Below are 15,820 nucleotides of genomic sequence, written 5' to 3'. Positions count from 1 at the left end.
TCTTTCGAGATATATTCCTAATGGAGAGTAAGTGGAAGGAGAATTTATATGACTTACTGGGTGCTCAAAATAAGGTGTTGGACTCTGGTTCTGATCATTTGTGAAACAGTGCCATGTAAAGTTCTTAAATCAATTTGGCCAAACTATGCTTCCAAACGCAATAGATTTGTCTTCGGTCTTCAAGTGATATTTCATCACCGGGAAAAAAAAAAAGAGCATTACGTGTTGATCTTATACGAAGCTTGTCGAAAAGATTTATGCATGAGAGGAGGCAGCTTAGTTCAACAACCAGCAATCTCTGTTTATCACACATTGCTCCTTATTCTTAGCCGGGAAAAACAATGTTATAATCAATAAATGCATTTCAGCTCTGTAATGCTCAGACTGTGTTTAGATCATATAATCCAATGTCCACTGTGTGGTGCTGGCTTGTCATTGGGCAGCAGGACCCCTGTAACACATTAGCTCTTATCCGTCATAAAGGGCCTTAGTTACCACTGTGCAGCCTATCAGAGTTATGTAAGGAGATTTACAGCCAGGCTGACATAACGCTGCACTCCACGCTGTTACAATTACGACGTTTGTTCGGGCTGATGTCATCTGTGGGTACTCGGCGGTATTATTTTATGGCATTACATTCAACAGTCAATCAAAATTAATGTGGGCTTATTCATCACAGATGTTTCAATCACGGTTAGAATCTGGCCAGCTTGTTCTGCCCGGTCACAGCCTCCCTGCACCTCTGGTTTACCTGCTTCCCTCTCCGTCTCTGGAAGTCCACGTTCTTTCCAACACTCATAGTATCAGTGTCTGCCTGACCTGGGTGCAGACTAACACTTACAAAACAAGAACTGAGTGTACCATCACACTCAGAGTAAACACAGAGTAAACACACAGCAAATGAAACACGAGTAGATCTTTGTACTTATGGGCTATAAGCTAGAAGGAGGCAGCAAGGAGATAAACAGAAATTAAACACAACTTAACAAATACTATGTCCTACAATGTGACTGTGTTTTCTGCAACACGGTTCTTAGGGGTGTAAATCGTAAGTTTCATCATGGAGGAATATTATATTGATTCTTTGGACAACGACACAATATTTGCAAATATCACCATGTCTGCTACGATGCGATTGTAGAACACTTCGGGAAATGTAATGTAATGTAATGTTCAGTACATGAGCTTAACCTCTCGTCAAAGGGGGCATCCATTTTGCTTTTCTACCACTACAGCATGGGATCCTTCTTTTGTCATTATAAAAAAACTTAGCTATTTTATTACTGTCATAGTAAAGACATGCTCAATCAAGTGGCCACAATGAATGAAAAAACCTCCTTCACCCTACACCCTCCTGAATTTGATGGTACAGTAGTAACTTTTCAAAAACGTTCATGCCCGTTTCAGGAAATTGGCAAAGCATGCATAGGTTATCAGGTAGAGAGGAATTCATTTCTGTGTTTTTTTTTTTTTTTGCATTCTTTAAAGAACTAGTTCTGTTTTGATTTGCCTTTAAAGAGAGACTATCTACTATACTACTTAAAACATGTATGTGCTTTAAACACAGCAACAGACAAATGGTTAGTGTTCCCAACCAAAGGGTCATAACAAGGGTGGACTAGCTTGGATTTGTCTCTTTTTTTTGGTGTTGGTGGCATCAGCACAGAGGGTTTTTTTCTGAAAATTAACAGGATGTTTTGACGTTGTTTCGTTGTCCGACTTGCTACTGTTGTAAATTTCCACGATGCATGGCGGGTCGGGATCTCAACCATAACGCTTATAACAGCATCTGTATGATTAGAAACAGTCGTCGTGTTTAGATTAACAGGTGGAAAATGGGGGAAACACATTAAAAAACAACAACACAGATGTCCACATCACGATGTGTGCCGTCATGCCTCTTTTGGTTCCACATGCTGTATGAAATGACACACTGGAGCGGCTTCATGCAGACACTGCCTGGTTCATTGTGAACAAAGGGCGGCGTTACGGCGAGCCTTCTTTGCATCGATAGTACGCAGCCTCTGTGTGAAAAGGGCTTTTGTCTCCTTCCTGCCCCTTAGAGTGACCTCTGACCCTGAGCTCCATATGTTCTTTCTCTAAGCGAGGGGATGTTGGAGATATAGAGGCATTTGCAAAAGGTATGTGACCAGTCAGCAACAGCTAGCAGCATCCTCTGACTTTGTCCGGTCCCACTGACTCCCAGAGGCAGACAGTCCATCATCATCGCTCCCCTGCTCTCAGCCCCCCAACCCTTGAACTTTGACTACCAGCATATGGCAGCCTCTTCTACACTATATGGGTCTAGGCTGAGACAGCTCATCAGTGACACTCAACATCTCATCAGTCAGGGCCTTCAACTTAAACCTACAGGATGCATCTGAGGCAGCAAAAGTCTAATGTCCATCTAACACAAGCCGTTTTTAGACAAGGCAGCAAGCCGCCAATTTGCCCGTCCTTTTGGCGGCTAGGTCCACGTTTTAGACAGAGGCCAGCATTGGGGGTCTGTTTTGGTCCGCCGATTTGCCGCCTCGGAGGTTACACTTATTTCTGCCTCGCCTGCTATCTAAATCCCGGGCGTCGATGTGCCGGCTATTGCGTGAGATGGGCGGAGGTGTCGATGACCTGCACTGTTGTGCAACCCACAGCCGAGGAGTTTTAAAACCAGGAAACAGCTGATCACAGCAGTCAGTCCATCACTTCATCCGCGGACATTAAGATGAGCAACTGGACAGCCGCTGTGATCCAGGAGATGCTAGCGTCTCCTTGGTCTCTGTAGCTGTCTTCGTTGTGTCCGCTTGTTGTTGTAGCAGCAAGCTAGGAACGGTCGCTACTTTCAAATTAAAAGCCCCCCACTAAGAACCCAGTTCTAAACTCCAATGGGGTGCAATGTAAAGGTCTTATTTTGAAGACAAATTCGTTGTCACCGTTCACAGCCCAACTTCGGGCTTCACGTCACATGTTTACGCCTACCCCGGTGGCAGCTTTTGGAAGAGGAGGAATATTACACCTCCATTTTAGAAAGACAGGCCGGCACATTGCCGCCTTTACGTTGGAGCAAATGTGCCGCCTTTTCTATCTAAAAAGGGCTACAGTTGAGCAAAGGACTGTCCCAAAATTACAGACTACCTGGAAACTGCTTCAAGCCTGTGAGTTCTCTGGAGTTCATAAAGCTACTACATATATTTATATAAAAGCAAGGAATCTGTGTGTGTGTGTGTGTGTGTGTGTGTGTGTGTGTGTGTGTGTGTCTGTGCCTCAAAATATCTCTGCGGATCAGGATCAGATTGACCTGAGAGTTTCAACATGGCTGCTGCTTGGTTCAATGGTGTGCAACTAAGCATTTGCTTGGTCTGCAATGATACCGTGAATAAATTATTTCATAAATGCTTTACAAATTCCACCAGCATTGTCCACCGGAGCCACCACAGTCACGGTGCACACCAGAGCCAATCACTGCACACCGTGGCCACGTGCGCACCAGAGCCAATCACTGCAGAGCTCAAGCCAACGACATAACTTAAGAAACAAGCAGATTTATACCTGCAGCGGCGCGAGCTGGACCAGGATTTTGCCGGCGGTTCGGTCCCGTTCTGTTCTGTTCTGTGCATCTAAACTGACTGTTGTGGATTAATGAGATTAAACGAGTCGGACGATGGACCAGACGCACCGGCACGTCCAAAACCGGACTTAAAGTAAATAATGTCCAACACGCTTTTTCGCGAACATTGCCGTCACATTTGCTCTGTGTCTGGTGCAGGAAGAAACAGTAAAAACGAGCTTTTGTCACGAAAGTGTCCAAGCAGCAAGTTTGGTTGTTGAGGAACAGGAAGATGTGGGAGGTACGTCGGCGGATGAGTGACAGCAGCAGTGACGTGTTGGAGACAGCGAGTTTTGAGAGTTGAGAGATTTGTGACATATAGCGTGTTTGGAGTGTATAGTTAGTGCGTTATATAGTGTTTGGTGTAGTGTGTTTAGTGAGTAGTGGAGTCGTTTTTTTGTGTTGTGAGTCAAAACAAGGACTGCTGAATCTGGAACAGGCAGGAATGAGCTGAGCCCTGAGCCTGAGGCATTGCCTGCATTTAAATGTAAATAGTTACACATAACTTTGTAAATTTCAAAAACTTATGCACCAATTTAGCAAACAACAAATTGTATTTGCATTACAACTAATGCAATTGGACATATATTATATTAAACATATTTGTGGTTTTCACAGTAAAAAATCCAACTTTTTCCTACTGTGATTTTATGTTATTTTGTGATTTTAGGTCAATGGTGTTAACATGGTATGTTAAAATGAAAAAATAACTGTACGGTCACACATGTGAGGTTGTGCTGAAGATAATGACACCAAGCAAGGCAAGGTAAATAGTTTTTAAGGTGAAATATAATGGTATAATCAAAAGTAGTCAAACCAGGCAAGGTTAATAGTTTTTAAGGTGAAATATAATGGTATAATCAAAAGTAGTCAAAAACAGCCAATTATATCCCTGACGTCCCACCTTCAAACACAGCCTCATTTGGCCATCCATGAAAAAGCTACTTAACCTCCCACTTTTCTATAGAATACATGCTTCCTACGGGCACTGCACTAGTATTTAAGAAGCAGATAGCTGTAGGTGTTTGGTCTTATCTGCTGCATATTTAGCTTCAGTGCTCTCTTTGTATTTATTTCCTGCTTTTTTTTTATTGTCTCTAGCAGCAGTCGCTTGATTTACCTCTTGGTCAAGCACTGAGCTTATGGTGCATAACTCAACATTGTTTACATGTATACAATTGTATACAATTACAGTTAAAGAGATAAGAGGGATCTACTGGCCATTGAAAGCTGTATGTTTTATGTTGTACAACTAGGGACAAGAGTTGAAAATTAGCAATAGCGATAAACTCTCTGTTAAATACAATTCAAATAAATCTGCCCTGCTGTGTCTCACACAATTGGCACAAGCTGGCCCTTGTCGGAGGCTTTTTGGCCAAGTAAGAATGTAGAATCTGCAGTGAAACCCATCAGACAGAGGTCACTCTGATTGGCTGTTCAGCTAAGCGAATCATTGCATAAGAACAGGCACAAAGACTACACTCAATTTATGATTTATACATAAAAGACAAAAGAAGTCGACTGGGGAGGCTGCAACCAGGGAATGTTTGCCATTGTGTCTTGATAATTGACTTAATGGTTGCACATTCATTTTCCTGTCTAAATACTATTCTTTTAGTTCTTACTTTTTCAGCTCTCGAGGGTTTCATCAGGTCATCTTGTACAAGACTGACCTAAAGTTAACATGGACATATTTTAATCATTATATAACTGTAACATTTATTTAATGTATTTTCAAGTGAATGGGACTGTTGGACTTTGAAATTTGGTGACATACACTCCACTTAATGGAAGCTCTTTCTTTGAGAAAATTCATCCCAAAATCATTAATAGCCCAGTGAGGCCAAAACATCAAGAGCTATTAACAGGCTGACCCAAAGAGAGAGGCTTTATGTAGAAAGATAGGAGGATGCCGCTGGTCAAACATTGCAGGATGCAGAGAGTGAAGCCGTGTGTGTGTGTGTGTGTGTGTGTGTGTGTGTGTGTGTGTGTGTGTGTGTGTGGCTACATTACAGCAATGGGTTCAGCGCATCCTGGAGGAGCTGTCTGAATGGATTACTCTAACAGTCTTAACAGCAGCCCAGCCGGTCTACCAGAGCACGAGGCAATGAGCGGGGCACCAATCTCAGATAGATGGACAGGATCGTTACAGGGGGAAGAGAGGAGAGAGGAACTGATGAGCCATAAAAGATGGAGCAGAAAGAAAGACCCTAGAAATTGTAGCAAAACTAAACATGGCTAAAAGTGAATTCCTCATCTTGAAAAACAACAACAGCAACAACAAAAACCATGTGTGACAAAGAAAAAGGTCTTCTCATAATGTCAATATGAATACATAATTAGATTAACAGAAACTATTCAAAGTCCTTCATCCCCAGAAAACAAGTTTCTAGAGGTTTGATCTTTATTTTATTGAGCTACTGGCACTGCACATGCCATATTCCATTATCCGCTCATTACCCAGGCCTACTAAGTTAGCTAAAGTCAACTGGGGCGTGCATCAGTGTCATCAGCTCTTGTTCTTATTGGCCTTCGTCAGCAGGCAGTGTTAGTGCGCAGCCTTTGTGCTGACTGACTCCCAGATTGGTCTATGTGTGGACAGATGGTCAAAGCCAGAGGAGCGCTTTAGCTGCTCAAATCCCTTTGTGTACTGCTGTAGGACGCTCCCACCTCAGCCCTGGTCTAAACACCTCTTTGCTTCAGTCATATTTGAAGAAGATGGGTTGGCTAATTCCCAGCTCCCATTACCAGCAAGGAAGCATTTTGAAAGACAGCAAGTTGAGTCATACAGCACTGTAGTGCCCACATAGCCCCCACCTCCTCCTGATGTAAATTAACTTAAATGCTGTTGTGCTGAACAAAAGTACACCAACCTTGTTATATACATATCGTTTAATAAAAATCAGAAAAGTTATGGCCTCAATGTTGTTTTTCCCTGTCGGGTTGAATATGATATTGAATATCGATATTTATCAAAAGGTATGTACCAACATTACAAATTCCAGTATCATGACGACTACTTTACAAGAATCTGAAGTCAGTAGTGTTAGGTACTCTATGTCTTCAAAGAGCTATTCATACTCAAAAGGTTTCCCAGGCCCTCACAGACATCCTGCTAGTGTTAGCAAGGAAAAAGTACCACCATAAAAACTCACAGTGACAATCTCCCTCTTGGAGGGAAACAGATGCTATTTTGATTTGAGCTGTGTTGTGTGCTTCGGCTATCAAGATCATGTCAGTATTATCCCAAATTCAGACTTCAACTAATACTGAATATTGGATCAAATTCTAAAATCCAAGTTCAAAGTTTAAATTTTAAGTTAAAGTCAGCTGTGCACAGAAGACATTCATTTTGAAACACACATGTTGAAAGTAGAAGAGGGTTGTTGGCACCTGGCTACAAACTGGATGGCGGTTCCGAGTCCCTGTGCTACAAGAGGGCAATTCTCCCTGAGGTGACAATAATAATGGCCAATGACCAACCTGTGATAAAATACTGATACCAGTCTGTCTAATTCGGTGTGACAAAAGCGGGAGATCACTGCTGCGGGATTGTAGTGGGTGACACGCTGCTGCGAGTTGGAGGTGTGAAAGATGGAGACAAAGAGGACATGAAAGAAGAAGAGAGGGAGTATAAGAAGGTGGAGGAAGTAAAACCGAAGAGCTGAAACTGAAACTGAGAACTGAAACCAGAGCATCTGTTATTTGTGTGCATGTAGGTATATACTGTATGATGCTGCAAAGTCATGCGTTTTTATGTTGTCTACATCTCTATTGAGAGCAATAAGCTACCCACACCTGTGAAAAACAAACCTTCTCTGGTACTAATCAGCGATTATTATTGATTGATTAACAGATTAACCAAACAACAGAAAATCAAATGCAAACTATTTCAGATGACATGTTTTGCCAGCTTAAATGTCTGTCACTCGATAGCTTCAAGTTTGCTGCAGTCCAACAGCAAACATGCAGCAACCATTATGATAACAAAGCTGTTTCTTCTTGCCAAGACCCGTCCTGCTCCGACACTGATTTGCTCTGATAATCTTCTGCCTCTGATTGGCAAATCCTGATCTTCTTGCTCTAACCCCAACCAGTCTTATTCCTCATGCCTAAACCTTAAAAACCCTGACAGCAAAAGCAGCCAATCAGAGGCAGAGTAAGAATTGTCTTGGCAGTAGCAGTAAGTAGAGGCATTCATAATAAAGCCTGGTTGACTTCTGTCTGGTAAGCTAACCGGTGTACCCACCTCTTCCCCAGCAGGGGTAGAAGACAGCCAATTGGCCCACATCATTCAATACAGCAGCATTGACATCATATCTGTATTTACAACTGGCAAGCCAAACATCTCCCTCCCCACATTAGCCCTTCACTCCTCTCACCTTTCAACTCCACAATGCAGCTTGACTCTTACTGCGTCTGGTGATAGAATGCAGGGACTATTTCAGGCTTTTTGTGCCAGCCGGTGTGTATTTATACCACTGAAGCTCAATGGCATGGTATGGGGTGTGTGTCTGGGCTGACAAAATTGCTATTTATGGGAGCAAATAAACCAGCTAATTAGCATTCAAGCTTGGGACCAAAGAGCTCATGATCCATCGGAGCATTAGTTCAGTAAAAAAAAAAGAAGAGGGAGTTAAAGGAACAGTTCACACAAAAATGTTCAGTCAAAAACTCAGTCAAGTAAACATTTCTTAAGCTTTACAGCAAGTAGTGTTGCAGCATTCTCCTTAACAATTGAAAAAGGCTTCATCCAGCTCATCCAGAATAATCCAAGAACTGATATACCAAATAATTAGAGAGGACGCCGTTTACACCCTCAATACACTGTCAAAGTGACTTTAAAATGATGTAAATAGGCCACCCCGGTAGCTCCACAGGTAGAGCATGCAATCCCTGTGCAGAGGCTGTGTCCTTGCCACAGCAGCCTGTGGCCTGTGGCCCTTTGCTGCATGTCATCTGCCCGTCTCATCTGATTTTCCCAGCGATCCTCTCATCCGTTTTTCTCTCATCTCTTCAAGGCCAGAGATTTACTTGCTTTCAAACCACTGGCTGCATCGTTAACATAGGCATGCACATACCTGCCTTTATACTATGCGAGTTACTGGAGGATAGTACTAGATGACTGATAACTAATACCACAAACAGACGCAGGAGATGAGAGCCAGCCCTCGTGCATACCTTGATGCGTTGTTAAAAGCAATCTCTCTTCGGCTGAAGCTGTTTTTTAAATTTATTTATTAAAATCATTTTTAAAGGAGTTTGGGATCTCTGAGCTGCTGGAGCCTTGTATCATACCAGACAGGCTGCATGAAGCTGGTTCATGTAAAATGTTTTGTGGACTATGAAATTTTACTCAGCTTTCCTTTGGCATGAGGGCAAATTGAACGGCTCCTTTAAATACTCATTGATCTTGTAAGAGAATGGACTCACACGTAGACAGAGAGTAGGCACTGTAAAACAACGACAGAGCCTGAGGCAGGACAACAGGAAGTCTGGCCCTCTGACTACAACAATGGGCTGAGGGGAATAAGGCCATACTGCCACACAAAGAGCAAGGAGGAGGGGAACTGCTGCCTGAAATAAGCAAAGGCATAGAACCCTGCATAATGTGGGTCACTGCAATTATGCCTGCCTCCAACTCAGGGTATATTATGTTGAAGTGCCGAGATGAAGCCATATGCTTTACAAAAAAAAGGAGGTTCATGGAATGCCAAAGGCAACATGCTGACATCACTCATTGCAGCATTAACGTTGTCTAGATGGTGGGGTGTCACAGGGGAGCCAGCAACAGGCCTGCTCAGAATTGTAAATGATCTCCAATTAAGTGAAGAAGGGTGGAGGCAAACTGGGGGAGATGATAAAGAAATGGGGGTGGGCAGCTTTAGCAGCAATATGTCGCAGGAGAGAAGGTGAGGCCTTTAACCCCAACACCACCAAAGCTACTGTCCAGCATGGTGCTGGTAGTATTGAGCTGTGAGGCTGTTCTGCTGCCAGTGGATCTGCTGCTCTAAAGACAGTAAATGAAATAACAAAGAAGGAGGTGCAGTTGGGTGTTCCAACAGGACAAGGATCCCAAACACACATCAAAAGTGGTAAATGAATGGATCTATAAGGATAGAATTTAGGTTTTGAAATTGCGTTCCCAAAGTCCTGACTTCAACCCCACTGAGAACACGTGGACTGTGCTCAAGACTGCAAGTTCTTTTCAAGTGTATGTAAACTTTTGACCACAGTGTCTGCAGACGTATCTATACTGAACTTTGGCCCGCAGACCAGTTACACAGACAGAAGCTAGTGGCTGTGATGCAATACCTCAGCAACATGCAGCCCTCCATGCTGGTAGAACCACACATTGGGACATTATGAATGGATGGGCTTAGTGAATGTATCAGGTGACAGAGCAAGCATGCTGCAACGACACAGCTGTACGGGTGCCATCTCAGACCAGTCATCTCATGTGCGGGGTTTATTTTGCTGAGGCTGCGTTCTATACATGATATCAGAGTTAAACTGACAACAGACTTCTACTGGGATAACACACTGAGTAAAAACAGGAGTACAGTTACCAACACTGGTTTCACTTTGACGGGTGCAGAGCTATACAGCGAAGCGCAGGAAGCTCAAATCAGATGATAACACTTTTAGAAGAAATGTTGGTGATGTGTCCCTGCTCACGCAGGACCTCAGATGACAGCGGTTCATTGGGCAGAGATGCTGCTGAGTCTCCACGAAAGTCAAGAACCCCTGATAACTGACCTTAATGCTGCTTTAGTCATTTCTCCTGTGTGTTTTAATGGTGATTAGACAGTCTAATTAAAGGAAACCATGTGCCGTGCTGGGTTGTAGTACGTGTAACGGTCACTATATAATTAGTTTAAATCAAAACATTGTCAGTTTACATTATTACGTTTCGTCGTTTCTATCACAATGGATCACAACATATAATATGTAGTGGTGGAATGACCGTTTTCAGTCCAAATGTGTTGAACTGAATGTGTTTTTGTTTTTTTGCGGTTCATTATCGTCAAACCATGTCATCATTTACAAAAACCCAACGAGGCAGCATACAAGTGGAGGCTCATACCTGCTAACTGGTCCGGTTCTAGTCCCGTTTCTGTGTCTATCCCGCAAATAACAAAGTAATGGGCGAAGCGGCAGGGCGCCGCGCTGGAGCCCGCGGAGCAGCCACTCATCCCGGCTTCGGTGTGCGGCGCTGTCCGCTCCTAGTTCTCAAAGCGATACATCTCCAGGGGGAAAAAAGGGGGTAAACGTGGATAAAATGCTCGACTCGGGAGAAACACTGCTCTGTAGGCTCCTAGCTGTAGATAAAAGCTCCGTGAAATCGCGAAGTTTTCTTTTTAAACGCTGTCCCGGTGGTGGCTGGTGCTCGGTGCGCTATGCTGGCAGAGCTCCCCGACACACTGCTGACTGCGCTGGATAGATCGCTGGAAATCTCCGCCTCGGTGGAGCTCGGAGGAGTATCCTCGCAGAGAGCGGGATATTCAAATCTCGTCCCCCACTCAGTGCAGTCTGTCCGCTGACACAAAGGCCCGCATTGGAATCTGTTTTGTGATTATATGACCAAAAAAAAGTCACCATCTGCCTGCGTCCGCGCTCCGCTGTGTCTGAGTGACCGACACACTGCCTCACGTTCACTGCCTCATACATATTAATGAGCTGACACACGTCATCATAGTGCCGTATCATATATTAAACGGAGCTGTCCAAAATACAATAACAGATAAGCTGTGGGCTCAGATGTGTCGACTCCATTCAAATCTTTGAAATGAGACCATTTATTTCTAAAATATGGCCAAATGAATTCAGATATTAGGCTGGGGACCATTCAAATGAAATAAGCAAAACAGCGCCGCCAATAAATCAATCAACCAACCATCCAATCAATCAATATTTGCATACTGCCAAAACACAGCACATGTCACCCAGTGATACTCTCCAAATTAAGCAGCTCTAAACTATATTCCTTATTAAATGTTACCTAGTGTAGTGCAATTAAATCTACACTTTCTCACACTCACATATAAAAAGTCAAATACCATTATTCAATTTCATCTTCAGTTTGAAGTAGAAAATTATAATGCCATTTGGCATTAAATGTAATATAAACAGTGCAGCCATTTTTTTCATTTGTGCATGCTTAAATTTAGTCAAAAGAAAAAGAAAAAGTGTATTTTCAAACCATTACTACAAAAATGTAAATAAAAACAGCATTATCACATTATAAAAGACTAACATTGCAATCATAAAATATCATTTTAATTAAGTCTACAATGGGATTCCATACTATTCCTACAGAACACATATTCTGTCTTCTGAGATAATAACTCTAGATACTGAATATACCAAATGATACACTGACCAATTTCAGCTCAAGAATAATCCACAGAGTTCTGTATTGTTGGTTTTTAAAAGCCATACAATAAAAGATGCCAGCCAGTTCTTTCAAAAAACTTAGTTATTTATTCCATAATAGTTTCTTACTAGAAAAACAACTGACCATATAAATCGTGTAGTGTTACTGACCACTTGTAACAAAAAACATTTTTTGAGACCAGGTAATGTTGGTCAGGGACACAGAGACTGACAATATATTCAAAATGTTTTAAAAAGATAGCACAAAGTCGCTACATTCCACAGTATAGTATGTAGCTAAAATCCTTAAATCCTTAATGTGTCGGTAAATTTGCATTTCACAATAGGTCATGTATAATGTATCTGCACAGTCTGGATATGTACTAGAAACAGTTTAGTACAGCTGTAGTACAGCTGAATGATCTCAAAAAACTAATTGAGCATTCTGATAACACTACTAACAGAGCAGAGTTACAGCAAACAGCTTCAGGTTATTCATGAACTTTGACCTCTCTGATAGGGGCATGACGATGATACTGACAAGCAGAACCGTTTTCATGGTATCACGTTTCACTGATTACTGGAAAAATAATGGATAATAATGTATATTTTAGTTTGCAATTTTAAGATTCTATTAGGCTTATGTTCATTTTGTGTGTATATAGTTGTAAAATATTTAATCAGTTTGCATTTCCAGGTGCATGTTTGGTGGCAATCCTCATAAGTTTTCCATTCTTCTGGTCTTGCCCTCTGCACTCGACAGACAATCTACACCTTAGTACAAAGTATCTGGTCTGAGACTGGGGAGAGGTATTTTATACATTTATACGTATAGGTGTCATCTACACTGGAGCCATGGTTACATGCCTCTACTACTTTTTGAAATGGGCACTTTTTTCCCCATCACTTTTTAAAAACAATACTGTTCAAAATGAAATGTTGACTAACAAATGAGAACACTTTGCTCTCCATCAGCAGTTGGAATTGGCTGCTGCTGATTCTGGTGTGAAACTATGACAAACTGTTTGCCAAAGACCTAATATGTACAGTAAACTATAAATTGAGGCTATGCAACAGCCTGCAGCGTGCAGCACAACCGTCATTGTTCATTAGATGATGTGATCAGCATCAGCACCAGCCTAGAATAGCTATGCAGTATGAAAACATTAAAATCAATTCAGTCTTGTTTTCTGGATCTATAGTAAAGTACACTGTTGTGGACTAAAGTAGTCTCTACTTTTTCCTCTTGTTTTCCTCTTCTACACAGAGCAGTTTGGGTTGCTGTAAATTAGGCTCCTGAACTTTTTTTAATATATGTAACTCACAAATGTACTTCACACTGATGGTCCTGCAGCGGCCCCTAGTGTAAGTCAGTAGGTAAAGTTTAGTTGAGTAGCAGCATGTATTTTTGGTCAGTCCAGAGGGGTATTGCACAAAACTAGGATAAGGGATTAAGCCGGGATATCTTGGTTATCCTGGCTCAATTTATCTGTGATCCAGTTGCACAAAAGCAGGATAGGGGGCAGTAGTATATGTTATGGTATAAGTTACCATGGAGATTTATTCTGTGGAGCTAGCCTGCTCTAGACCAGGCTAACAGCCAGGCTAAGATTAATCCTAGTGATTCACCTGTATTTCCACCGTCAATCCTGTGAGGAATTAATGTGTTTTACAGCATGTCCATGGTCTTTCTAAGTATGTTGCATCATTTTAATTATCCTGCATTAAAATATTACATATAGATATTTTTTGCAAGTGGGAGCTTCCTTTATTCTGTTGGGGATGTAGAGAACCTCAATAAAGGAACCGTTTGCCGCACAATAAGACGTGTTTGTCTGGAGCTGAAGTCATTCAACATATTCATCACCTTCCCTGGCCACAGAAGACCCCTCCACATCAAGGAGTTTTACAAGATTGCAGGTAACCTCAATTTCAACTGGCAACCATTAGTTTCTTATTTGATCAGTCACAGTTGGACACTATTTTTTGTTACAGCTGGATTGCACACACATCAGGATCAAACGCCCCTCAGGAGAACATGAGGGAGATTACATTAACAGGACATCCTTCCACAGCATCAATGTTCAGGTAAGAGTGATTTGTGGTTACTATGACCTACATAAATTAATTCTGTGCATTAAATGACCTTAATAGGTTACAACTTAACATTTCAGCTGATCTGTGATGCTGACTGCCTTGTCAGCAATTTAGAGGCAAAGTGTCCTGGCTCAGTGCATGACTCCAGAGTCTTATTTTTTTATTATACTTTATTTGTACTGTAAGCACCTTGGACATCATGAGTGTTTAACTCTGCCGTCTAGTTTTCTAAATGATATCTTGCATTATCAGGCGAATTCTCTGGTGTGCTGCTGGGAGACAAAGGCTATGCCTGCGAGTCATTCCTCTTGACTCCCCTTGCGGACCCCCAAAACCCCACCACAGCAGGCCTACAACCATCCACACAGCAAGACAAGGGCTCAAATCGAGATGACCTTCGGCCTTCTGAAATCTCGGTTTCAGTGCCTGCACCACCTGAGGGTTTATTTGGCAGTCATTTCTCTTGGTTGCTTGGATCCTGGAATAGAGAGAGCAAAAGCAACAAAGATTAAAACACTGTATTGCAGTTATGGTTACGGTGTGCACTGAAATACTCACTTCTCTTTCTAGTTTCTGGATTTCCAGGTCCAGTTTCCCCGAGTGTCCCGCGTTTGAGCTCAAGCTCCAGCTCCATTTCTTGGAGCTATCTCTTCTTGAATTTGATTTTAATGTCTGCCAGCTCTATCTGTTCCTCCGGGTGCTTTGCATAGTCTTCTGACAGTTTGTAAAGTATGTAAAAGAAATGTAAATTAGCATAGCAGGTTTTGTGCATAATGTAGATTTACTTTAGCCAATACTCACAATGGGCCTCATTCACCAATATCTTCTTAGATTCCTTCTTAAGTTGTTCTTAAGAGGTTCCTTAAGATCCTGGATCCTGGATAAGAAAAAATTCATGAATGCCACAATCTTCGTAAAATCTTCGTAAGTGAGACTTAAGAACAAATCTGTTCGTAAGAGCGGTTCATGAATGAGGCCCATTGTTACCAGGCTGCTTAGGAGACTGTGCAGCATCTGGGTCCTGTTACACATATATTTTCTATTAGCACCACATCACTGACTTCATACTTTATGGACTAAATAAGCAGAACATTTCCATAAAATTGACATACTGCAAGCCTTCTGGAGTCCAGTGACATGGTCTCATCATATGCAGAAGTACATTCTGCAGCTGCAGATGTGCCTTCCCCCTACCACATACATACATACATACATACATACATACATACATGTATTGAGAGAACTTGAATTAAGATCTCACAGGACATACCAAACCTGTGATTTGAATACAATGTACTAACTGGATCATCTTCTGGCACCAAGAGTGTAACTGTGTTCCCAGACACTGTGAGGAGTCAGACAGTATAATATATTTATTTGACTGTGTTCCATGTGCAGTAGTACTGCAATATGTAACTTGGATGAAGCGGACACTGGCCTCCCTTTATTTAAATGGAGTGCCAGCTCCTCCGCTGGGGTCGTATCCTGGCTTAGTGGGCCGCCCCCTGTGCCATTTAACTGCTACAATCATACAGACATTCAACATGTCAACAGACACCTAATCTATTCACCTCATTTGTTCACTGTTATCTAAAGTCACCAGCCTGCAAAATGTTCTTGTATTTAATTTTAACTTGCTGCCAGGTCATTTTATAGCCAGACAAGTTTGTTCTTTATGAAGGAGAGAAAGATAAAACGGATACAAACATAACATGAGAAAAATAGATTAAACGACACACGTCCTCC

General features: G+C 42.0%; 1 protein-coding gene and 1 long non-coding RNA gene across 8 annotated transcripts in view; both read right to left on the bottom strand.

Annotated features, from left to right (window-relative positions):
* Positions 1 to 11,241, bottom strand: part of dennd5b (DENN/MADD domain containing 5B) — a 97,817-nt gene extending 86,576 nt beyond the window's left edge. For 3 of the 7 annotated variants that reach the window (XM_030439906.1, XM_030439912.1, XM_030439907.1), the window contains exon 1: positions 10,689 to 11,237. In XM_030439906.1, coding sequence (XP_030295766.1) covers positions 10,689 to 10,797 — 109 coding nt within the window. In that variant the 5' untranslated portion in view covers positions 10,798 to 11,237. Of the gene's footprint in view, positions 1 to 10,688 lie in introns of all 7 variants that reach the window. The other 4 variants (XM_030439910.1, XM_030439911.1, XM_030439908.1 and 1 more) reach the window with 4 other exon arrangements.
* A 2,981-nt stretch (positions 11,242 to 14,222) lies between these two features.
* LOC115595584 (uncharacterized) lies at positions 14,223 to 15,820 on the bottom strand. Its single transcript, XR_003986725.1, has 2 exons — positions 14,633 to 15,820; positions 14,223 to 14,552 (listed from the first exon to the last, which is right to left on the bottom strand). It is a non-coding gene; the product is annotated as an uncharacterized LOC115595584 (long non-coding RNA).

The sequence above is a fragment of the Sparus aurata genome, chromosome 14 (genome assembly GCF_900880675.1).
Source record: "Sparus aurata chromosome 14, fSpaAur1.1, whole genome shotgun sequence".
NCBI classification, from domain to species: domain Eukaryota; kingdom Metazoa; phylum Chordata; class Actinopteri; order Spariformes; family Sparidae; genus Sparus; species Sparus aurata.
This window is presented reverse-complemented; position numbering and strand designations above follow the sequence as displayed.